Raw genomic sequence first — 19,089 nt, 5'->3', positions numbered from 1 at the left:
TCTCTCAGTAGGTGAGTGCCACAGTCTGGCCTCGAGGTGGAATGGGAAAAAAGAGACATCCTGCAGCTTCTCCCCCAAAACATTTTGATATGTGATTGGTTGAACCCTTAAATGTGGAGCCTGTGGATAGAGAAGGCCGACTGTTTGAATCCATGTTAGATTGTTATTAAAACTCCCATTATTCCTTTCTATCGGTATGGGTATACAGCCTAGGACTGGTGAGACAAATAAAACCCTGAAGGCTGTACAATTCTTATCCGTGACTAAGGCTTCTGAATCCATTCAGTGAATTAGGATAGACACATTTTCCTGACCAAATTGTGACTTACAGCAATAAAATTTGGTGTTCCTTCCTTCCTTTCTTTCTCATATATGCCACCAAAGGTTGCCATTAAGCAGGGTTTTTTTTGGTAACTTTGGCAGCAGATTAGCAAATATGAAAAACACAAGAATGGCCATCAGATTAGAAAAAATCCATTTATACCCAAAAAGGGAAATGCTAAAGAATGCTCAAACTTCCGTACAGTGGCACTTGTTTCCCATGCCAGTAAGGTAATGCTCAAGATCCAGCAATACATGGAGCGAGAGTTGCCAGATGTCCAAGCTGGGTTCAGAAAAGGCAGAGGAACGAGAGACCAAATTGCCAATATCCGCTGGATAATGGAGGAAGCCAGGGAGTTTCAGGAAAACATCTATTTCTGCTTTATTGACTATTCTAAAGCCTTCGACTGCATGGATCATAATAAACTCTGGCATGTTCTTGTTGGTATGAGGATACCAAGTCACCTTGTCTGTCTCCTGAAAAATCTGTATAAAGACCAAGCAACCACAGTAAGAACAGACCACGGAACAACAGACTGGTTCAAGATTGGGAAAGGAGTGGGGCACAGCTGCATACTTTCACCCTCCCTATTCAACTTGTACGCAGAACACATCATGCGATGTATGGGGCTTGATGAATCCAAGGCCGGAGTTAAAATTGCTGGAAGAAACATTAACAAACTTAGGTATGATACCACTCTGATGGCTGAAAGTGAGGAAGAGCTGAGGAGCCTTATCACCAAGGTGAAAAAAGAAAGTGCAAAAGCCGGGCTGCAGTTAAACATCAAGAAAACTAAGATTATAGCAACCAGACTGATTGATGACTTGCAAATAGAGGGAAAAAACGTGGAGGCAGTGACAGACTTTATATGTCTAGGTGCAAAGGTCACTGCAGACGCAGACTGCAGCCAGGAAATCAGAAGACATTTACTTCTTGGGAGGAGAACAATGGCCAACCTCGATAAAATAGTGAAAAGCAGAGACATCACACTGACAACGAAGGTCCGCATTGTTAAAGCAATGGTATTCCCCATAGTAACTTATGGATGCGAGAGCTGGACCATAAGGAAGGCTGAGCGAAGGAAGGAAGAGAGACGCTTTTGAACTCTGGTGCTGGAGGAAAATCCTGAGAGTGCCTTGGACCGCAAGAAGATCCAACCAGTCCATCCTCCAGAAAATAATGCCCAATGGCTGCTCACTGGAGAGAAGGATATTGGAGGCAAAGTTGAAGTATTTTGGCCACATCATGAGAAGCAGGAAAGCTTGGAAAGATTATGATGCTGGGGAAAATGGAAGGAAAAAGGAAGACCAAGGGCAAGATGGATGGAGGGTATCCTTGAAGTAACTGGCTTGACCTTGAAGGAACTGGGAGCGGTGACGGCCAACAGGAAGCTCTGGCGTGGATTGGTCCATGAGGTCACGAAGAGTCAGAAACGACTGCGTGACTGAAGAAGAAGAGGCAGCAGATTAAAGAGATCTTTGGTGGATAATAATATGGGTGTACTAGAAAATTGAGTGTTGCCATCGACTGTTTCTCAAAAACAGTTCTTCTGTTAGAGGTGTACCAGGAGGGATGTAACTGCAGATTAACATGTAGGTGTTTGCTTAATTAAATTCAGAGCAAATAGTTCACTCCTCGAATCAGCAGCCAGAATGTTTCTAAATTAAACTTGTGCTGTGAAACACAGGTTAGTTCACTTAAAAGCATAGAATAATGGAGTTGGAAGAGACCACATGGGGCATCCTGTCCAACCCCGTACTCCAAAGAAGGAACCTCCACAACACTCCGATGCCATTCAGTATCAAAATTATAACATTAATTCATTTCATGCATTTGTATAGAACTTCCAGTACTGTTCTCTCATTACCTTGCAGACATTAAATTGGGTTGCTTGGGCTCCGCAAGGCTATTTTAAAGATCTTGGTACTCCTTTTATGATTAAATAAAAGGAGATGGTGTGAACTGCTTGTTTTGGAAACTGCTTGTTTTCCCCCTTTAAGTGGATTTCAGCCTCCCATCTGGCCTGTTTAACATAGAAATATATCTATTTTGCAGAACCAGAGGTTTCTGGGCCAGTTTTGGATGTTTGTTTTGGGGTGGGGTTTGTTTTGGTATTTGAGAGGAGATAAGATCCGGGGGGCAGAAAATTGGACCATTGTATCTTATTTATTTATTTATTTATTTATTTATTTATTTTCTTTCTCCTGTAAAGAGACCCAACTTATGAGTTAAAACAAAATACAGTGAAAACAATGATAACACAGAAATGATATACCCAATTAAAGAAGCAATTGTATTAAAAACATTAATTTCATAAGGGGTGTTCAGTGAGTTCTTGATATCTGCTACGGTTTGGTTTGAGGTACCAAAACAGATTGAAGCTGAAGTTCTATTATATGCAATGGTGTCATAAAATAGTTTCCCTTATATAAAATAGTCAACAACTGTGGGAGAGAACCCGTGGATCTGTGAAATGTCAGGAGGCTACAGCAGGGCATTCCTACACATCGATGTAGTGTTTTGATACCCAGCAAAATCAAATATGGATCCAAGCTATAGTTGCTAGAATTGCCCATGTCTACTTTAAATAATGAACTATAAATCAATGTAACAACAGTGGACATATTAGTCTAATTTCCTGTCTTCCCTGTATGTGCATGTGTCTTAGTTTGGCTATCAAAATGGAAAGAAAGGTTAAACTCAGGCTGAATATTCCCTTCCTTACTTTTTAGAGTTAGTCACACAAATATGTTCTTTGTGCTCCATTCCCATATCGGAAGTGAATTTAGCTTGGAGAAAAGAGCCCGGATGAATGGACTGGAGGGAGATGAGAAGGCGCACGATTTAGCTCTGCTTCCTCATTTTGATCTTTATTTTCAACACATGAATGAGGCGGACACGTGATTAAACCAACGTGGTTTCCATGATCACATCTAATTTGAACCCAAGAAGCAAAGTTAGGAATGTTTTCTAAAGAAATAAAGATGGCCTTTGTTTTGGCTGAGGGTCAGGAAACATTGCCCAGCCAAATGCTAAGCTGGGTAGGAAGTATGTTTTTAGACAGTGCCAGATTTAATTTTGTTGGGATGAACATTTGCTCCTTGTTTATTTCATTGCAAGCCTCCCCATAGTATTTTTCCCCATCCCACCCCTTTGTATAGCAGGATAGAGAATTCTATTCAGTTCTCCCAGTATGAGCATGGATAAGACACCGGGCTTTGTCTATTCCAAAAGAAAGTCAACCTCTATAGACAAAAAATAGATTGTAAACTCCTCAGACCGAATTATTCAAGTATACTGTATATGAATCTGAGGGTGCTATATTAACCATGACTACTTTGTGAGTCTTGGACTTCTAAGGATTTGTACAACCCTTAGATGATTGCTAAGCTTTTAATAAAAGATGGGTCACATAATTCAAGCTTGATTTTTGCTTAGAATTTATGGCTATGGTGGACAAAATGTGGCCTATGAACTTTGTGTGGCCTTGGGATACCACAATGTGACTCCCGAAGCCCTCAAATAACCCCCTCTAAAATAATGAGCTATTAGGAATTGTGGGAATTGAAGTCCACAACACCTGGAGGGCCAAAGTTTCTCTATGTCTGGAGTATAGGGATTGGGTATCATCTAGAGCAGTGGTTCTCAACCTGTGGATCCCCAGATATTCTGGCCTACAACTCCCAGAAATCCCAGCCAGTTTACCAGCTGTTAGGCCAAAACATCTGGGGGCCCAAAGGTTGAGAACCACTGATCTAGAGGACTATGCTTTATCAACTCCTGCTGGACACTTTGTAATAAAAGATTTCCCATCTTAAATAGTTGGGTCTCAACCATGCCTTAATCATACCCATTGAATCAGTAATACTTACGTTAATTGTTGATTCCCCTTTCAATAAATAAGAACATAGTTAAAACACTTATTTGATAAATTATGTTACATCTCAGACAATGTTTCCTTGTCCCATGTGAATGTTAATCATTACTTATTCCTGTTTGACCAGGAAATTCTTACAACAAGCAGGAACTTCCGTGGTTGTTGTTTTTTTCCTAGCCATCACTGGAATTTTGTAATTTTTGGAATGGTTGATTGCACTCACCCGCAAGACATAGACACATTTATCGGTAGCCTTTGTCTCTTAACTTTATTGCATGATTAATAAAACATACACTATACTGAACATTTTGAATTGCGAAATCTAAACAAAGCATACTTCCTGCTTCCTCGTCCTTTGCTTAGGGGAAATTCACTTTGCGTATATGTCTAGAAAGTGAATATTGTGTAAGGGTCACATAGCATTATACAGAGCTTAACCTGAGGAACCTGAGTCCAGGATGAATTCTAATACTGTAAGGCCCATCATTGAAATATCCTCGACAGATTTGTTTCTGAAATGGAGAAAAGACCAACATTTCATGATGTTCTTGATGGTCTCAGCTCATTTTCACATACATCAAACCCAGGTGATCTAAATTATGTTTCAGAGGAAGGAAATAGCAAACCACTTCTTACTGTTTCCTGCCTAAGAAACTCCTTATGAAATTTGTGAGATTGCCATATTTTAGCAGGTGACTTCAAAAGTAAACCCTTTTGTGTTTAGTAGGTCTTAATCCTGGCTCAGTGAATATTGGATTACAGCCTTAATATGGCAATTCTGCCCTTTCTAGATTTGAGAGCTTTGAAAATATTTTATGGGAATACAATATTAGAAAAAAATATTTGCAATAAATTAAAGCTTTATGTGTGTTGACTGTTATCAGTGAATAGCCTTTGAGAAGATGTCAGTTTCTGTTTCAGAGAACGGTTTGGGACTTTTATTAAGTGCGTGTGTATATCTTCCTTCTTTTACTTCCTGAATAGGTTGCTGTTTTTGAAACTATTTGGCCAAGGTTGATCAGAGCCAGGAAAAAGAAAAATGCATCCCTCATTAAAAGTAGTCTCTTCTCACCCAAGCTCACTTAAATTCTTAAGAAAGCTTGTCCCATTCCAGCTAGTAATATCCATTATATACAGACTTAACTTAATGCATTGCATTCAGCTACATAAAAAAGAGAAGTTTTCTTGCTTAAGATGTTGTTCCTTAACTTAACATTTGTTCATAATTCAATTTCTTCCCCAAATTTGACATCGAGATATCAGGCTGATCAACTGTTTTTCTCACCAGCCCATGATTTGTTAAAAATCAGAATGAGAAGGTAATTTGAGAAAGATGCCTTGAATAAAGTGTGTGTCTGTGTTTTAAACAGTATGAAAAGATGAGAATTAGTAGCTTTACTTTCTTGCTTATCAAGAATGAGAAGGGATGCAAATTCTGGTTTTACAGAGTGTCTTTCCTAGACTACCATAGATTCTTCTTTCAAGTGATGAATTATATTTCCTCAATAGGAACACAATCGTAGTTCCATCAAAGGAAATAATTGCTCTCTTTGCATGTGAATATATCTGAATTCCATTTATAATTTCCCCACTGTATTGAAACAGGAGGATTAATACATTAATAAATAGTTTAAATGTGTTTCGAACTTAACATTAGCAGTTTAAATCCATTCTTATATGCATTAGGCTTCCATATCTTGATGTGAAGTGAGGCTGGGCTTTTGGATCTTCACTTGTCCTTGCTTGTCTGGCTTCATTGATATCTGTTTCTATGTAGATGTCTCTAAATTTGTATAATCTGCATGATTTTTGTGACTCAGCCTTTGTGTGACTCTGATGAGGATTCTGGGATGCAGTTTCAAGATGATGGGATTCAGGTTCAGGATGAGTTTCAAGATGACTCTGATGGGAATTATGGGATTCAGGTGCAGCGTGTTCCTGCTGAGGGAGATGAGGAGCAGGGAGGCTTTCCCATGGGAAGAAATGATGTTGTTACTGATGATGGTTTTCAGATGCAAGAAGCAGAAAGTGAGAGCAGCTCCCAGCCTGACAACACTAACAAGCCCTGTGGCCTTGAAAGCGATGAGACCGCTTCTCTAGATCAGGCTAGTTGTTTGTTTCAGAAGAGCAAATAAGAGAGAGGTCAAAGGGCAAAGAAATGCCTTCATGGTATGCTATTAAAACAGAAATTACCTGGCTGTGTACTTCACTAGTGTTTTAAGTCACCTCTGGGACATTCACTTCATCCTGTGGACAACCAAGAACATGATTGCAACTGTAGTGATTCTCCCCGCAGCAATGCCTCATGCCAGACGTAACACATTCCCTTTATTTAATTTTATCCCCAAATCTTATTTTTGCAGAAAGGTGCTGGCTACCATCTGGATCTCTTCTGGGTGGCAGTGCTGATGATTATATGTTCCTTCATGGGCCTGCCATGGTATGTTGCTGCTACTGTGATCTCCATTGCGCACATTGACAGCTTGAAGATGGAGACGGAGACATCAGCACCTGGCGAGCAGCCCAAGTTCCTTGGAGTCAGGTATGCCAAGAGGGTTGGTCCCAATGCTCAGGAAGCTTAGATTTGGCCAGAGTCATTACCTGAGTCTCCCTAGAAAATAGGAAAAAACACCTTACTGCAAGAGAATAGGTTCTATGAAAATATCTCAAGTGTAATCTATGGCATACCCTAGTTAGAAAGAACAGGTGGAAACTGATGAGGAGTTGCAATCCCTGTCCAAGATCCCAAAGAGGTGCTACCAGTGAGAATACACAATGTTGAGGAAATAAGACCTCTCTTAGGACCCAGGAGTTACATTTTAAATTATCAAAGCATATTGTAGGGTTCTCTGGTTGGGATAAGTATATCATACTCACAAAATTGCTACCTTGGATATAGTCAGTTTCCCAGGAGACAATCTGAAAGAAAAGTGATTGGCCCAAGATTATAAATTATATGCAAAGGTAGACTGTTTAGCCCTCAGAATGAAAATCGTAGGGATCATTCACGTAATTATTTAGTATGGTTAAGCTGTCAGGGTTGTACTTCTCTAGACTGCAAATGCTTTGACAATGCGATTTACTATTGTGTATGACAGCTGAAAATTGCTGGATTTGGTTTCAGAGAACAGAGAGTGACTGGGGTTATTGTGTTCATTCTGACTGGCGTTTCAGTCTTCATGGCTCCCATCTTGAAGGTAAATATTCTTCTAACGGTTTTTGCCCCTACCTCGTTCACCACATCATTCAGAAAAAAATTAAAGCTTGAAAGCTTTTTTCCAATGAGATGGCAGTTCTTTTTATGTGCCATTTTGGATGATATACCCAAGAAATAATTCCCTAGGTAATAGATGTGGAAGATCTGTGTTAGGGCCTTATAATCTCACCAAATTCAGCTATCTACTCCCGTACATTCAGATCCAACATTTCTATCCTATCCCACAGTGTATTCTCATTAAAAATTCCTTTCCCTAAATCTGTTATTATACTTGGAAATGAAAACTTTCAGAGATCAAGGTGGTTTACAACAGAGTAAAAAAACACACACAAAATATTCTATACAATTTTATTCAACCTTGAATTAGTGGTGAAATATTCAAGAATTTATATCCCAAGTAGAAGATAAATTGAAAAGTGAAAGGAGGCAACTGATTGCACCTTTGTGTTGTCGAAGGCTTTCATGGCCGGGATCACAGGGTTGTTGTATGTCTTTCGGGCTGTGTGGCCATGTTCCAGAAGCATTCTCTCCTGACGTTTCGCCCACATCTATGGCAGGCATCCTCAGAGGTTGTGAGGTATGGAGAAAACTAAGCAAAGAGGTTAATATATATATCTGTGGAAAGTCTAGGGTGAGAGAGGTCAGTATGCACCTTTCCTTACAAAGAAAGGCAAAGAGAAGAATCTATTACTGTTCTGTATTAATAGTTGTGTTTTGATACGGTTGCAAACATATTTTTCTTCTTTTCTTTTTTTACTACGGGGATATATTTTTGTGTGACCTTTCGTTGCACCATGTCATGCTCTTTCCTTTTCCTGCAGTGCGTTATTTATTGTGATTTTAAAACAAGACTCATTATATTTTGTACATTTATCCATAGGAGCCGGGGGTGGCGATGTTGGGCAGGGAGGCTACTTTTAAGCAACTAGGTCTGTGTGGGTGGAATAGAACTGTGTCACCAAACTGGCACCAGTGAGAGTCAAGCCAGCAAGGTTTTAGTGCCATCAGCAAAACTCTGTGGTGTGTTCCTATTGCTGTAGGAATCGCTTTGCTAAATGTCTCACTAAACAGTCTATAGGGTAGGCTTTACATCTTGCAGTGCCAGCAGTAAATTTCATAGTAACTGTGCCAAAGCCCACGAAAGCTGTCACTCAGAAAGCTACTCCATTAAATAAGTTGACTTTTTAGCTACAGTTTTTCCTCCTGCTTGGCCTGTCAGATCTGTGTACAGAAATGGCTCATTTTATAAGCTAAGAATAAGCTACATTTTAAAAAATAACTTTTCCCCCTTCCTTCCTTCCTTGATTCTTTTGAATCTTTTATTATTACCGACAATCTCTGTTCTAGGCTAGGACAAAATCTTCCAGCACTAGGAAAGTGTGCTTCTCTTGGCAACATAGAAAGCTGCTTTAAACTATGACGACTGTTTGCTACACTGTATGATTTCATGCAGGGATTTTCTGGCGCCCTACATTGAGATGAATGGGGTTGAATCTGGGACTTGTTGCATTCAAAGTATGTGCCATCCCCAGGACATGGTTTAGAGAATTTTAATTCTACTATAGAATCATACAGTTAGAAGAGAGCAAAAGATCCCTCTAGTTATATCCCCTACCATGCAGGAACAATAAGGCCATCCAATCTCTGTGTTGTCGAAGGCTTTCATGGCCAGGATCACAGGGTTGTTGTATGTAGTCCGGGCTGTATGGCCATGTTCCAGAAGTATTCTCTCCTGACATTTCTGGAACATGGCCATACAGCCTGGAATACATACAACAACCATCCAATCTCGGTTTCAAATTTCCAAAGAAGGAGACCCATCACACTTTTAGGCAACAGTGTATTGCACTGTTGATGAGCTCTTACTATCAACAAGTTCTTCCTGATGTTTAGGTAGAACATCTTTTCCTGCAATTTGAACCCATGTCTTAGTTTCTAGAGCAGCATAAGACAAACTTGCTCAATTTCCAGTGTGACATCCTGATAAATAGTTAAACATTGCTATCATGGTAGAAGGGATATCAGTAAAACTTGTGTGCGGCAAAATTCCAACTTGATTTTTGTGGTAAAGAGTGCTCAACAGGATGGACACAATCTGTGGATACCATTGTTTCCTTCTCTGATAGAGTCATGAATTTGCTGGAGTTTTCACCTGTACATTGGGATGAACAAAGTAAAGATGTAAAGGGGAGGAGCATCTTTCCAAATATGTGCGGTATATGTGCAAGAATACCAGCTCAGTAATAGCTTATCATATGTCCCCAAGAATGTGGAATTACTCACCATCCCATTATGCTTTGCATATTTCCTGGGACAAATGCTTGTGCCTTAACAAAGTGTTATAAACTGTCCTCTGGTTGAACTTTTCCCATCATTTCATGAGCTCAACATCCAGTGATAAGTGATCACACCTGTTCTGTCAAATGGTGCAGGAAATGGTCAAACTCAGTGTCATGTGAGCAGATACAAGCTGACTCAGTGGGAATTTCTTCCTGCTAACACCCTTTCTTGCAACCAGCCTTGCAGCTCATCACATCATAAAATAGTAATTGGAGAATTATTTGATCTCTCAATGTTTCTATAGAATTGTCTGCCTGCCTGGTCAAGATGGAGAATAAAATAAAGCCTTAATCAGGTGATGTCTAGCTAGGTTGGCTGACATGCAAATTTTGCTATCTTGCCATGAACATTCTTTTGTAATATATCCATTCAGTTAGGGCAACCACACGGGAAAGTGTTCCCCTAAACTTTTTTCTCTAATGTTCTACTTGCACCATGTTGAGAGAGTATGCTAGCATAGCTGTCTCCTTGATTCCCTGACCTCCACAAAGACAGAGTTTTAATGTAGTAACTGTGAATGCAGCATCTATAAATATCCAGTCTGTCAACTTATGGTGACCTCATGAAATTTCATAGTGTTTTCTTAGGCAAGGAATATTCAGAGCTGATTTTGCTGGTTCCTTCTTCTGAAATGCAGCCTATAGCACCTAGTGTTAATTGGTGGTCTACAATCCAGGTACCAAATTTATGCCCTACAAGACTATGGTAAAGAACTTTACTTGCTCAGGGTGCTGTGAGTTTTCCGGGCTGTATGGGCATGTTCCAGATGCATTCTCTCTTGATGTTTTACCCACATCTATGGTAGGCATCCTCAGAGGTTGTGAGGATCTCACAACCCGAAAAACTCACAGCAACCCAGTGAATCCATCCATGAAAGCCTTCGACAACTTGCTCAGTTTGTATTCTTGAATCGTATGCTACTGAATGTTAGCAATGTATTTAATGTAATAGAGAAAAGACTTCATAGAAACATAGAGTTGGAAGAGACACAAGGGCCATCCAGCCCAAGTCCATGTTATGCAGGACTACACCAAAAGTTATTGTTCTGTTCTCTCATTTTGGTCCCTTGTTCGGTGCACCAAATGCACTTTGAAAGGTTGAATGCAGTCTATGGAAACAAAAATATTACCCTGTAAGGTTATTGAACAATCAGCTTCTGCCATTTAGTGGCTGTTCGCTGTTACTACATTTCTTTTCTTTTTGTTTGGAGAAGGATGAAACAAAAACATTCTTTGAAATACTCATTTCTTTGCCTTTTGGAAATGTTCAAATATGCTGAATTAATGATTTTGAAGTAGTCCTCCAGCCTGTTATTATCTGTTAGCGCCATTTCATGTTTTCAAAATGAAACTATTAACAGGAACCTCCTTGTTTAGTTTTCAAATCTTTGTTGTTGAAATAATTGTTGAGAGGATGTGGTATTCTTATCACAATGGGGGTTGCTTTGCTTTTCTCAGCGAGGGGTTTGTTGTGTTCTGAATTCTGTGGTTTATAGTTATATGTGTAATTATTTATTTATTGAGGCATAAGATTGTTCTGTGTTCTATAATGGCTACATGGTCAGACAGATATGTTGTTGGATGTAAATGCCTGGAAAGCTCAGGTGTGGAGTTTTTTCTGGGGAAATATTCTGTAATCATTATGGCTGTAAGAGAAAGCTACAAGGCCAATTGGCCTTTTTATGGTCAATTTATGTTTTGGTCTGATATTTCAATTAAATATGTTGGCTAGCATCTTGTTCAACATTTACAGTATTGCATTTTTCTTCATTTCTGGGATTCACATGTACGTTTGTTAGTGACTGAACATGACCTATAAACCCTACCTTTTAATCCCCATGGTGTCCCAACAAAACAGTTTCTGAGGCTTTGCAGGCTGAAGTACTGGGGAAAGATAACTGCAACGTCCTTCCAGTCACTGAAACAAGCCACAGCAAAAGGATTTGAAGGGATCTCTCTAACTGTCTATCTCAATGAGCCTTATAATCAGGACAGCACTGCAGTTGTCATTTCCCAGTGCTGTGATGTACAACATCTTGGAAACCATCCAGTTTGGGTCCTGCCTGGCTTCAGGGGTAGGTTTTGTGGGTTGGCATAATCAGAAGTACAATGACAGAACTGTCACGTGCATGTCTGATGATGCAAGATCTTGAGCATTTTTTTCATTAAGAAAAGTCAAGGAAAATGGTACGATCTCACCACCCATGTGTTCAATATCCAAAGTTTCATTTAGGAACATTCCAAAAAATGTCTCTCCCACCCCACCCAGAAGTGTTTGTGGACTCCTTTAGGCCCCCAGTGCTTCCAGCCCAAATATAGTCAAAATATAGGGTTTGTCATTGTCTACAGTTTCAGCTATCCACAAGGAATTTTGGGATGTATCCCTTGCAGATATGGAGTCCATCAGGCCTGTAGCGAGGGGGCGGTTTTAGGGGTTCACCCCCCCCCCCCGAAATTTTTCAGGTTATAAAAAAAACCTGGTTTACTCATGAATTTTAACTGGTTAACCAAATCCCCATGCTAAGTCTATGAGACACAAAACATTAAGAGTCCCTCCAGTCATCTCAAGCAGATATTGACAGGTTTGTAGCGGGGAGGGGTGTGTGCTAGGGGTTAACCCCTCCCCCAAAATTTTCACCCCCCCCCCCTGAAATTTTTTTCTGGCTAAGGCCCTGGAGTCCATATCATATCCACCTGTTTTTCAGCAATACGTACATGTTTAGCTGTGAATGAACTCAGTTTCCTAGAAATTCCTTACTTGACCTTTTCTTTCTTCCTATCTTTATCTCTCCTTTAGTTTATTCCCATGCCTGTGCTATATGGAGTGTTTCTATACATGGGTGTTGCTTCCCTTAATGGAGTGCAGGTAAGTTTCCTCTTTTACAACAAAGGTCCTTTAGGTAGATGGAGCAAACCTAACAAAGGCCTTTACTATAGAAAATGGTAAATATTAACCAATGCACCCTTTCTCATGCATCTTAAATAGCTCATTTCATCTCCTGCAAGAACACATGATACAATTTACTAGTTAGCCTTTAAACTTTCCCAGCATGCAACTACTGTGCTTTTTGCTATTTTCTCTCCTACATTTTAATGGAATTCATTCCTTTCATTCTCTAGGGATGATATCACATTAGCGTTCTAAAGCAGAGGTGCCTACTTTGCTATTGCCCATTTTGCTCCTGCAGAATTCTGATAAATGTCTCTCTTCAGAGTTAAAATGCCTCTCCTCAAACATATTAGCATAGCATTTTCATCACCCTCCAGACCATTGGGATATAATCTTCTTGCTCAGCCAGTAGTCCAATGAATTGCGAGGACTATATTCCCAACAAATCCGGTGGGCACCAGGTTGGCATCTTGAATTCACAAAAGGAAAAGCTGGTTAGAGAGAACATTTCTGGCACTTTGTTAATTACATTGCTCTTCTCTGTTTAATAGGGAGGTCCAGGGGGAAGAGTACATGTTTCATCTTTACCCACAGATTTATGTAGACCCACTTTATACAGGCATGGGTTTCATTTCCAAAATTGGGATTAATCTTTTTTCCGGGTCAGCCAACAGCAGGCAGTCATCCAGTATGCTGGCAAAAGACACAGAGTGCATTGTTAATGATCACTCATGCACTGGGGTCTTTCATGATGGCATTGCTAAAACAGACAGGAATGAGGAAGGCCAGAGTGGTGTCCTTTCAAATGCCAGTTCTTGGTTTAGACATTTGGGAAAAAATTAACCCAACAGATGAGTGTGTGTCTTTTCATAGAATATTGCTCTGTAAGAACATGGAGTTACTCATTTTTCTATAAGTTTATCTCCAATTTAAAACTGCTCTGCACACCGTCCAGCCCACTGCCAGATCAAGTATGTGCATGGAATTTCCACTGCCATACTTTCGGTGACTGGCAGAATTTTATCCACAGATTAGATTTGCAATGAGGGATGGTGTCTCCAGAGTACCAGATACATCAGAGTATGTCTAACTATACTCATCTTGTGTTTTTTGGGTGGCTGGCTGGTGTCATATTTTAAGCTGCCTAGAGAGGGGGTGTGCACCCCAAAATACATTGAATTTACTGATGCCACTTAAAGGGGAACCAAGTTCACTTTCTATCTAGATGAGCTAGATGGGATCAAGAGAACAATAAGCCTTCAGTGCTTGATTTGGCTGTGATATCTACCATGGCTTGCCATGTGATTCCTCCCAACTACTTAGTTGAGTTTCCAGGCCAACCAGACAATCCGATACTGGCTTGGATACTCTATATCAACTGGATTTATGTGCCAAGCCACATAGAAAAGAATGGATGTATATTTTTTTTCTGTAGAAGATACAGGATTTTGAAGAATTTACCATTATTTGAAAAGTGTCCTTAAATTCAGGTTGAGAAGGACCTGAGAACTTGAAAATCTGAATGAGGGAGATTTATCTGTCTAGGCCGGTAACTCTGAATGCTTGCTAAGTCTTTGAGTCCCTCTATATTCAACCATACAAGTGCTAAATTATTTTCTTCCTGAAAGATTTCTTATGTTTAACACATGGTAGACAGGTCCAAATTGAGTTTCCCTGGTTACAACAGAAGTGCCTATTTAATTTGGTCAACATATGTGAGTGTGTGCAGGGAAGGGGATTTCTTTGCACTTTGCTTTTTAAGAATTACCCAAATTCATTTTTCCCATATTTGGAAATTAAAGAGCTTGTGATTTAAATAATTCAGATACAAGGAGAGCAAAGCTGACCAGTTTTCCCCATCTCTGGTCCATGACTGAGTCCACTACTGAAGAAAATGATAGCACATTCATAATTCGTGTGTAGGCATAGAATCGAGGTGTTCATAGTACTCTACCACAAGGGAAACATTTTAAAATAGATTATTGTTTGGTAGAGATTGAAATCCAACACAATGAAGAATTTCTGGTTTATCTCTCAGGCTAATCTGAACCTTAAGAACACTTTTTTCCTAATGCTCTCTTAGCTTCAAGTAACATTTAATCAAATTATTGGACAACAATAGATATAACAAAAGGAGAAAGTGAATCAGGAGACTGGCAATGAGCTATTTTTGATGAATAAAGATGTAAAGGTGATGATGAGCAACTTACAAATCTGGTGTGACTCAGAAAGTAAGCCAATCAGTTTCTGGTTCTGAGAGAAATAGCTTGTCTTAATTCATATAATTATAGGAAAAATGTCAAGTATTATGTTCTTGGGAATGGATGATATTGGACAATGCTGAATCATTGGCAAAGTGCTAGAAATGAAGCTCTTGGCTATTTTCTTTCTGCCTCTATGAGTGCTGATGCAATGCCACTGAATTCTTTTGTCCTCCACCCTAGTTCATGGATCGTCTGAAGTTGCTCTTGATGCCTCTCAAGCACCAGCCTGACTTTATCTACCTACGACATGTCCCCCTCCGCCGAGTCCATCTCTTTACTTTCCTCCAAGCAGTATGCCTGGCTCTTCTTTGGATCTTGAAGTCTACAGTGGCTGCCATTATATTCCCAGTCATGGTAGGTTGTTGTGATCACAAGTGCATCCTCATGAATTTCTTTCTTCCATTTAGGAACATTTGAGAAATAGATATAAGAGGTCCACACAATTTCATTCTCAAGTCTCCTTGACTTTTCCCAACAACCACAATAAATATGTACATTTTTATTTAACTGAAATCATTTATTAACACAATGTGAGATAGAGAGTAAGAAGTAAATCACCTTTGAAATCATTCTCAGCTGTTTTAGACTTCATATTCTATTTTTCTTAAACTTCCCTGCGCTACTATATTATTAATAACATACAATACAATGGATGTATCTATTTATATTTTAAATAAATTAATGCAAAATTAAATTTATTATTATTCAAAATCAATTTAATTATAATTAAAGAATTAATATTAAATTGCATTTAATTATGTCATCACCACCATCATTTGTAACTATGGCCAGTAAATGTATTCCAGAGCTTCATGTTTCCTAGAAGAATTTATGGATAATGCTTGTATTGCATTAAATTATTTGTTTGAACACCATCAAAAAGTGACTAGTTGTTAACTATTCATAAAAGTTCATAATGTGCTTTAGTCATCAGCCTTATTTAAAACAAATAAAAATGAAATAATACAATTGGTGCTCCATGACCAATAGTAATTCAGGTCTGTAGCACTTTATCATAGTAAATTGTACTAGCTTCAGTGTACTCCTTCAACAGTAGCAGGGAGCCTAAGGATGTTTCATTCCTCCTTAGGGATGGAAATAATATTGAAAAATTATTTAACAACATATTTCTGAGTGTCAAGAAACCTTGATAACAAGAATTCTGGACAGATCAGAATTTTCACACACTGGCAACAATTTTTTGCAAAATTTGCATGTGACTGTTTTATGCAGAAGACAGCTTCTCATATCCTGAAAACATTCACTGTGTAGAAAATAATATTTCTATGCAGAAATGTTATTTCCTGCACAGAAAATTCACTGGAAGCTGGTGTATATAATGTAGACAGACCGCTGCCCATTCATAGTGAGTCGGGTTTTTTGGTTCCTGACTAGCCCCTGAATGCAGAAACATGTCCTGGAAATAGCTAATTTTTAAAATATCAGATTAAAATCCAAAATGCCACTGATGTGAAAGCCACCCACCCTTTTGAGATTCAACAAATCTAAAGCTGAAAAGTGAATGGCTATTGCAGTAGTTGGTAAGATCCCAAATTCAGTTAGCCTTTTTGTGCCATGTGATGGTTAAGAGAAGAAACCAACACTTCATCAGTTGTGCCAGAGAAAGTAAGCTATAGACAGCACCTGTGGGGAAAATATTTGCACGCTAGTAAGGGAATGCTGAATTCTTTCCTAACAGATCCTGGCACTTGTGGCAGTCCGAAAAGCCATGGACTACCTCTTCTCCCAGCATGACCTCAGTTTTCTCGATGACGTCATTCCAGAAAAGGACAAGAAGAAGAAAGAGGATGAGAAGAAAAAGAAGAAAAAGAAAGGCAGCTTGGATAGTGACAATGATGACGTAAGGCCATTTACACCATTGTATAGATATGCTAGGTTTTTTTTATCCTGCCTGCAGCTAGCTTGTGGCAGCTTTCCAGGTTTGGGTTATACCAGTTACTTGTATTCACTTCACCCCATTCCCACCCCATGAGACTGAAGGTTCTTGGACATTACTGGCTCTCATAAACAACATACAAAAAGCTATGTGTGCATTTGACAAGACATTTTGCAAGTAAACATCCAGCATGAGAGGTTGAATATGATAAAGAGGGTAGCAGTGCTTTCTAGAGCTTTCAAACCAAATTTTCAAACACTGCTCTTTTAGAATACAGTTTCTAGCCACTGGTAGTAAAAAAAGTAACTTTCAAATGTGGAACATGTTTCATAATAAAGCTTTCTGTTAGTTGCTTAAGAGAAAGCTTAACTTCTCCTTCTGTGAATCTAGCAAAGTGATTTCCCTTTCCGGTGGTGGAGATTGTATGCATTTAGCTAAAATTGTGTGTGTTTAGCATATTTGCCTAGTGCCATTGCATTACACCTAAAGTTATCTTCTCTGTTTGTTCGGGTGAACATTCTTACCTTCTTGGGTAAATTTCTAAAGTTTCTGTAGACTCCATGATGTTACCTCACATTTCACTGACTGGACACTCATCCCACAGAGCTTCCTGTGTCCTTCATTTCCAGTTCCCTCCAAAATGTTCTGTAGCTCAGTAAATATTTTCATACATGCACATAACTTCACTTGGAAGCACATTCAAGTAGGTGGTTCCACAGGAATTAAGCAAATTGTTGCCCTCAGTAATCCTGATTAATGGTCCAATTCATCCATTAGACTGATTCCAAGGGTGGGAAAAATGCCACATGCATTCTTTGGGGCTCTGACAAGTGACTTGTGAGACCTCCCCAAATGTCCTCACAAACCCCAGATCTATTTTTTTTAAAAGAAAATGGAGCCAAAGTGCCCTAAATCTCAAAATCACCAAAAAGGTAGTGGTTTAATCCATTAACCCCCACCCAAACCTCCCCAGAACATATGCAATCAGATGCAACAGCCAAAGTGGTAGCCAGAAGTTACACAGTGTCACTTTAGGCATACTAAGAAGCACTGCTAGTTGGGCACTATAAAAAAAACGACAAAGAAATTGCCCTTCTTTGACCTATATAAAGATGTTTCTACCATATTCCTAGGAAGCCATTCAGCCCATGTGGAGTCTTGCTTTGGAACTTTATCTCTGTCATCACATTGGGAGATAATTTCCAAGAACCTTTATGTCTCTTCAAAAAATCACTGACATGTGACACTTCCTCCTCATTGTAGATGAAATAATTCTGTTCCCAACTTCCAATATGACATTTTTCTCCACATCTCCTTAATTTAATCTGCTTTTCAGATTATAAAAAAAAAAACACATTGGTGACTTTCTTCACTACTACCAAGGAAGACATTCTTTCTATTCTTTAATTTCTTCTTTCTTTCCTTTTTTAAAAACATCCTGGACATATTCAGATGTTTTCTGTATTTGATATTCTTTTGTTGTTCCCAGTTTTAAAATAGCTACAAGAGGAGTCTGTATTGTGGCTTTTGCTGTATCTTAATTCAACTTGTTTTGAATCTTGCAGACAGATGCATCTGTATAACAACCTGACCAAGTGCCTTAGAATGTGTTGAATTGTTTTTCATTCTGTAAATTAGTAAGAAAAGTGCCTTCAGTTGGGATTCTACCAGTAATCAATATTAGCATTTTTCAGCATCCCTAGATGGTGTTTGAGCAGAAGTAAACCTTTATTTAACATCAGCTCATATGAGGCACTATACAAGAAGTAGTTAGCTCTTCATAATCACAATCTGATTGAAAGAAGATTGTTGGTGGCTCTCATAGAGAGACTAGGTAGCAATATTGCCACCATTGTTACATGTAACTTTGTAGGAAGCTCCATATGGGAAGTTGTACATTGATAAATTATAAGCTCACACTTTAGTTGAGTATCAGTACAGTATAGCCTGTTGCTTCCAGATGAACCAGAATTTTGAGGACACTTGCGTTTGTATCATCCAACGCCACCCTCATTCAATTCTTACATTAATTTCCCATGAGATCAGGAAGCATGAATCTGCCTCATATGCTAGATGCACCCCAATGAAGATGGAGCAGAACCAGAAAGTAAGATCAGTTGAGGTAATTGAGGTAAAGAATGACTAGTCTGAGAACAGGTTAGGGTGGGGGGAGGAAGAGAAGAAGTTATCTATGTTAGTTTAGATCAGTGGTTCTCAACTTGTGGATCCCCAGGTGTTTTGGCCTACAACTTCCAGAAATCCCAGCCAGTTTACCAGCTGTTA

The 19,089-nt window shown here is 39.1% G+C and overlaps 1 protein-coding gene across 4 annotated transcripts in view; it reads left to right on the top strand.

Moving 5' to 3' along the window:
* The window catches only part of slc4a4 (solute carrier family 4 member 4), a 258,202-nt gene that overhangs the window by 226,098 nt on the left and 13,015 nt on the right, over positions 1-19,089 (top strand). For all 4 annotated transcript variants that reach the window (XM_062981084.1, XM_062981086.1, XM_062981083.1 and 1 more), the window contains exons 19-23: positions 6,563-6,741; positions 7,324-7,396; positions 12,553-12,621; positions 15,090-15,263; positions 16,609-16,770. In XM_062981084.1, the coding sequence (XP_062837154.1) occupies positions 6,563-6,741; positions 7,324-7,396; positions 12,553-12,621; positions 15,090-15,263; positions 16,609-16,770 (657 nt within the window). The remainder of the gene's footprint in view (positions 1-6,562; positions 6,742-7,323; positions 7,397-12,552; positions 12,622-15,089; positions 15,264-16,608; positions 16,771-19,089) is intronic.

This window comes from Anolis carolinensis, chromosome 5 (genome assembly GCF_035594765.1).
Source record: "Anolis carolinensis isolate JA03-04 chromosome 5, rAnoCar3.1.pri, whole genome shotgun sequence".
Classification (NCBI taxonomy): Eukaryota; Metazoa; Chordata; class Lepidosauria; order Squamata; family Dactyloidae; genus Anolis; species Anolis carolinensis.
The sequence above is the reverse complement of the archived record's forward strand: the minus strand, read 5'-3'. Positions and strand labels throughout refer to the sequence as shown.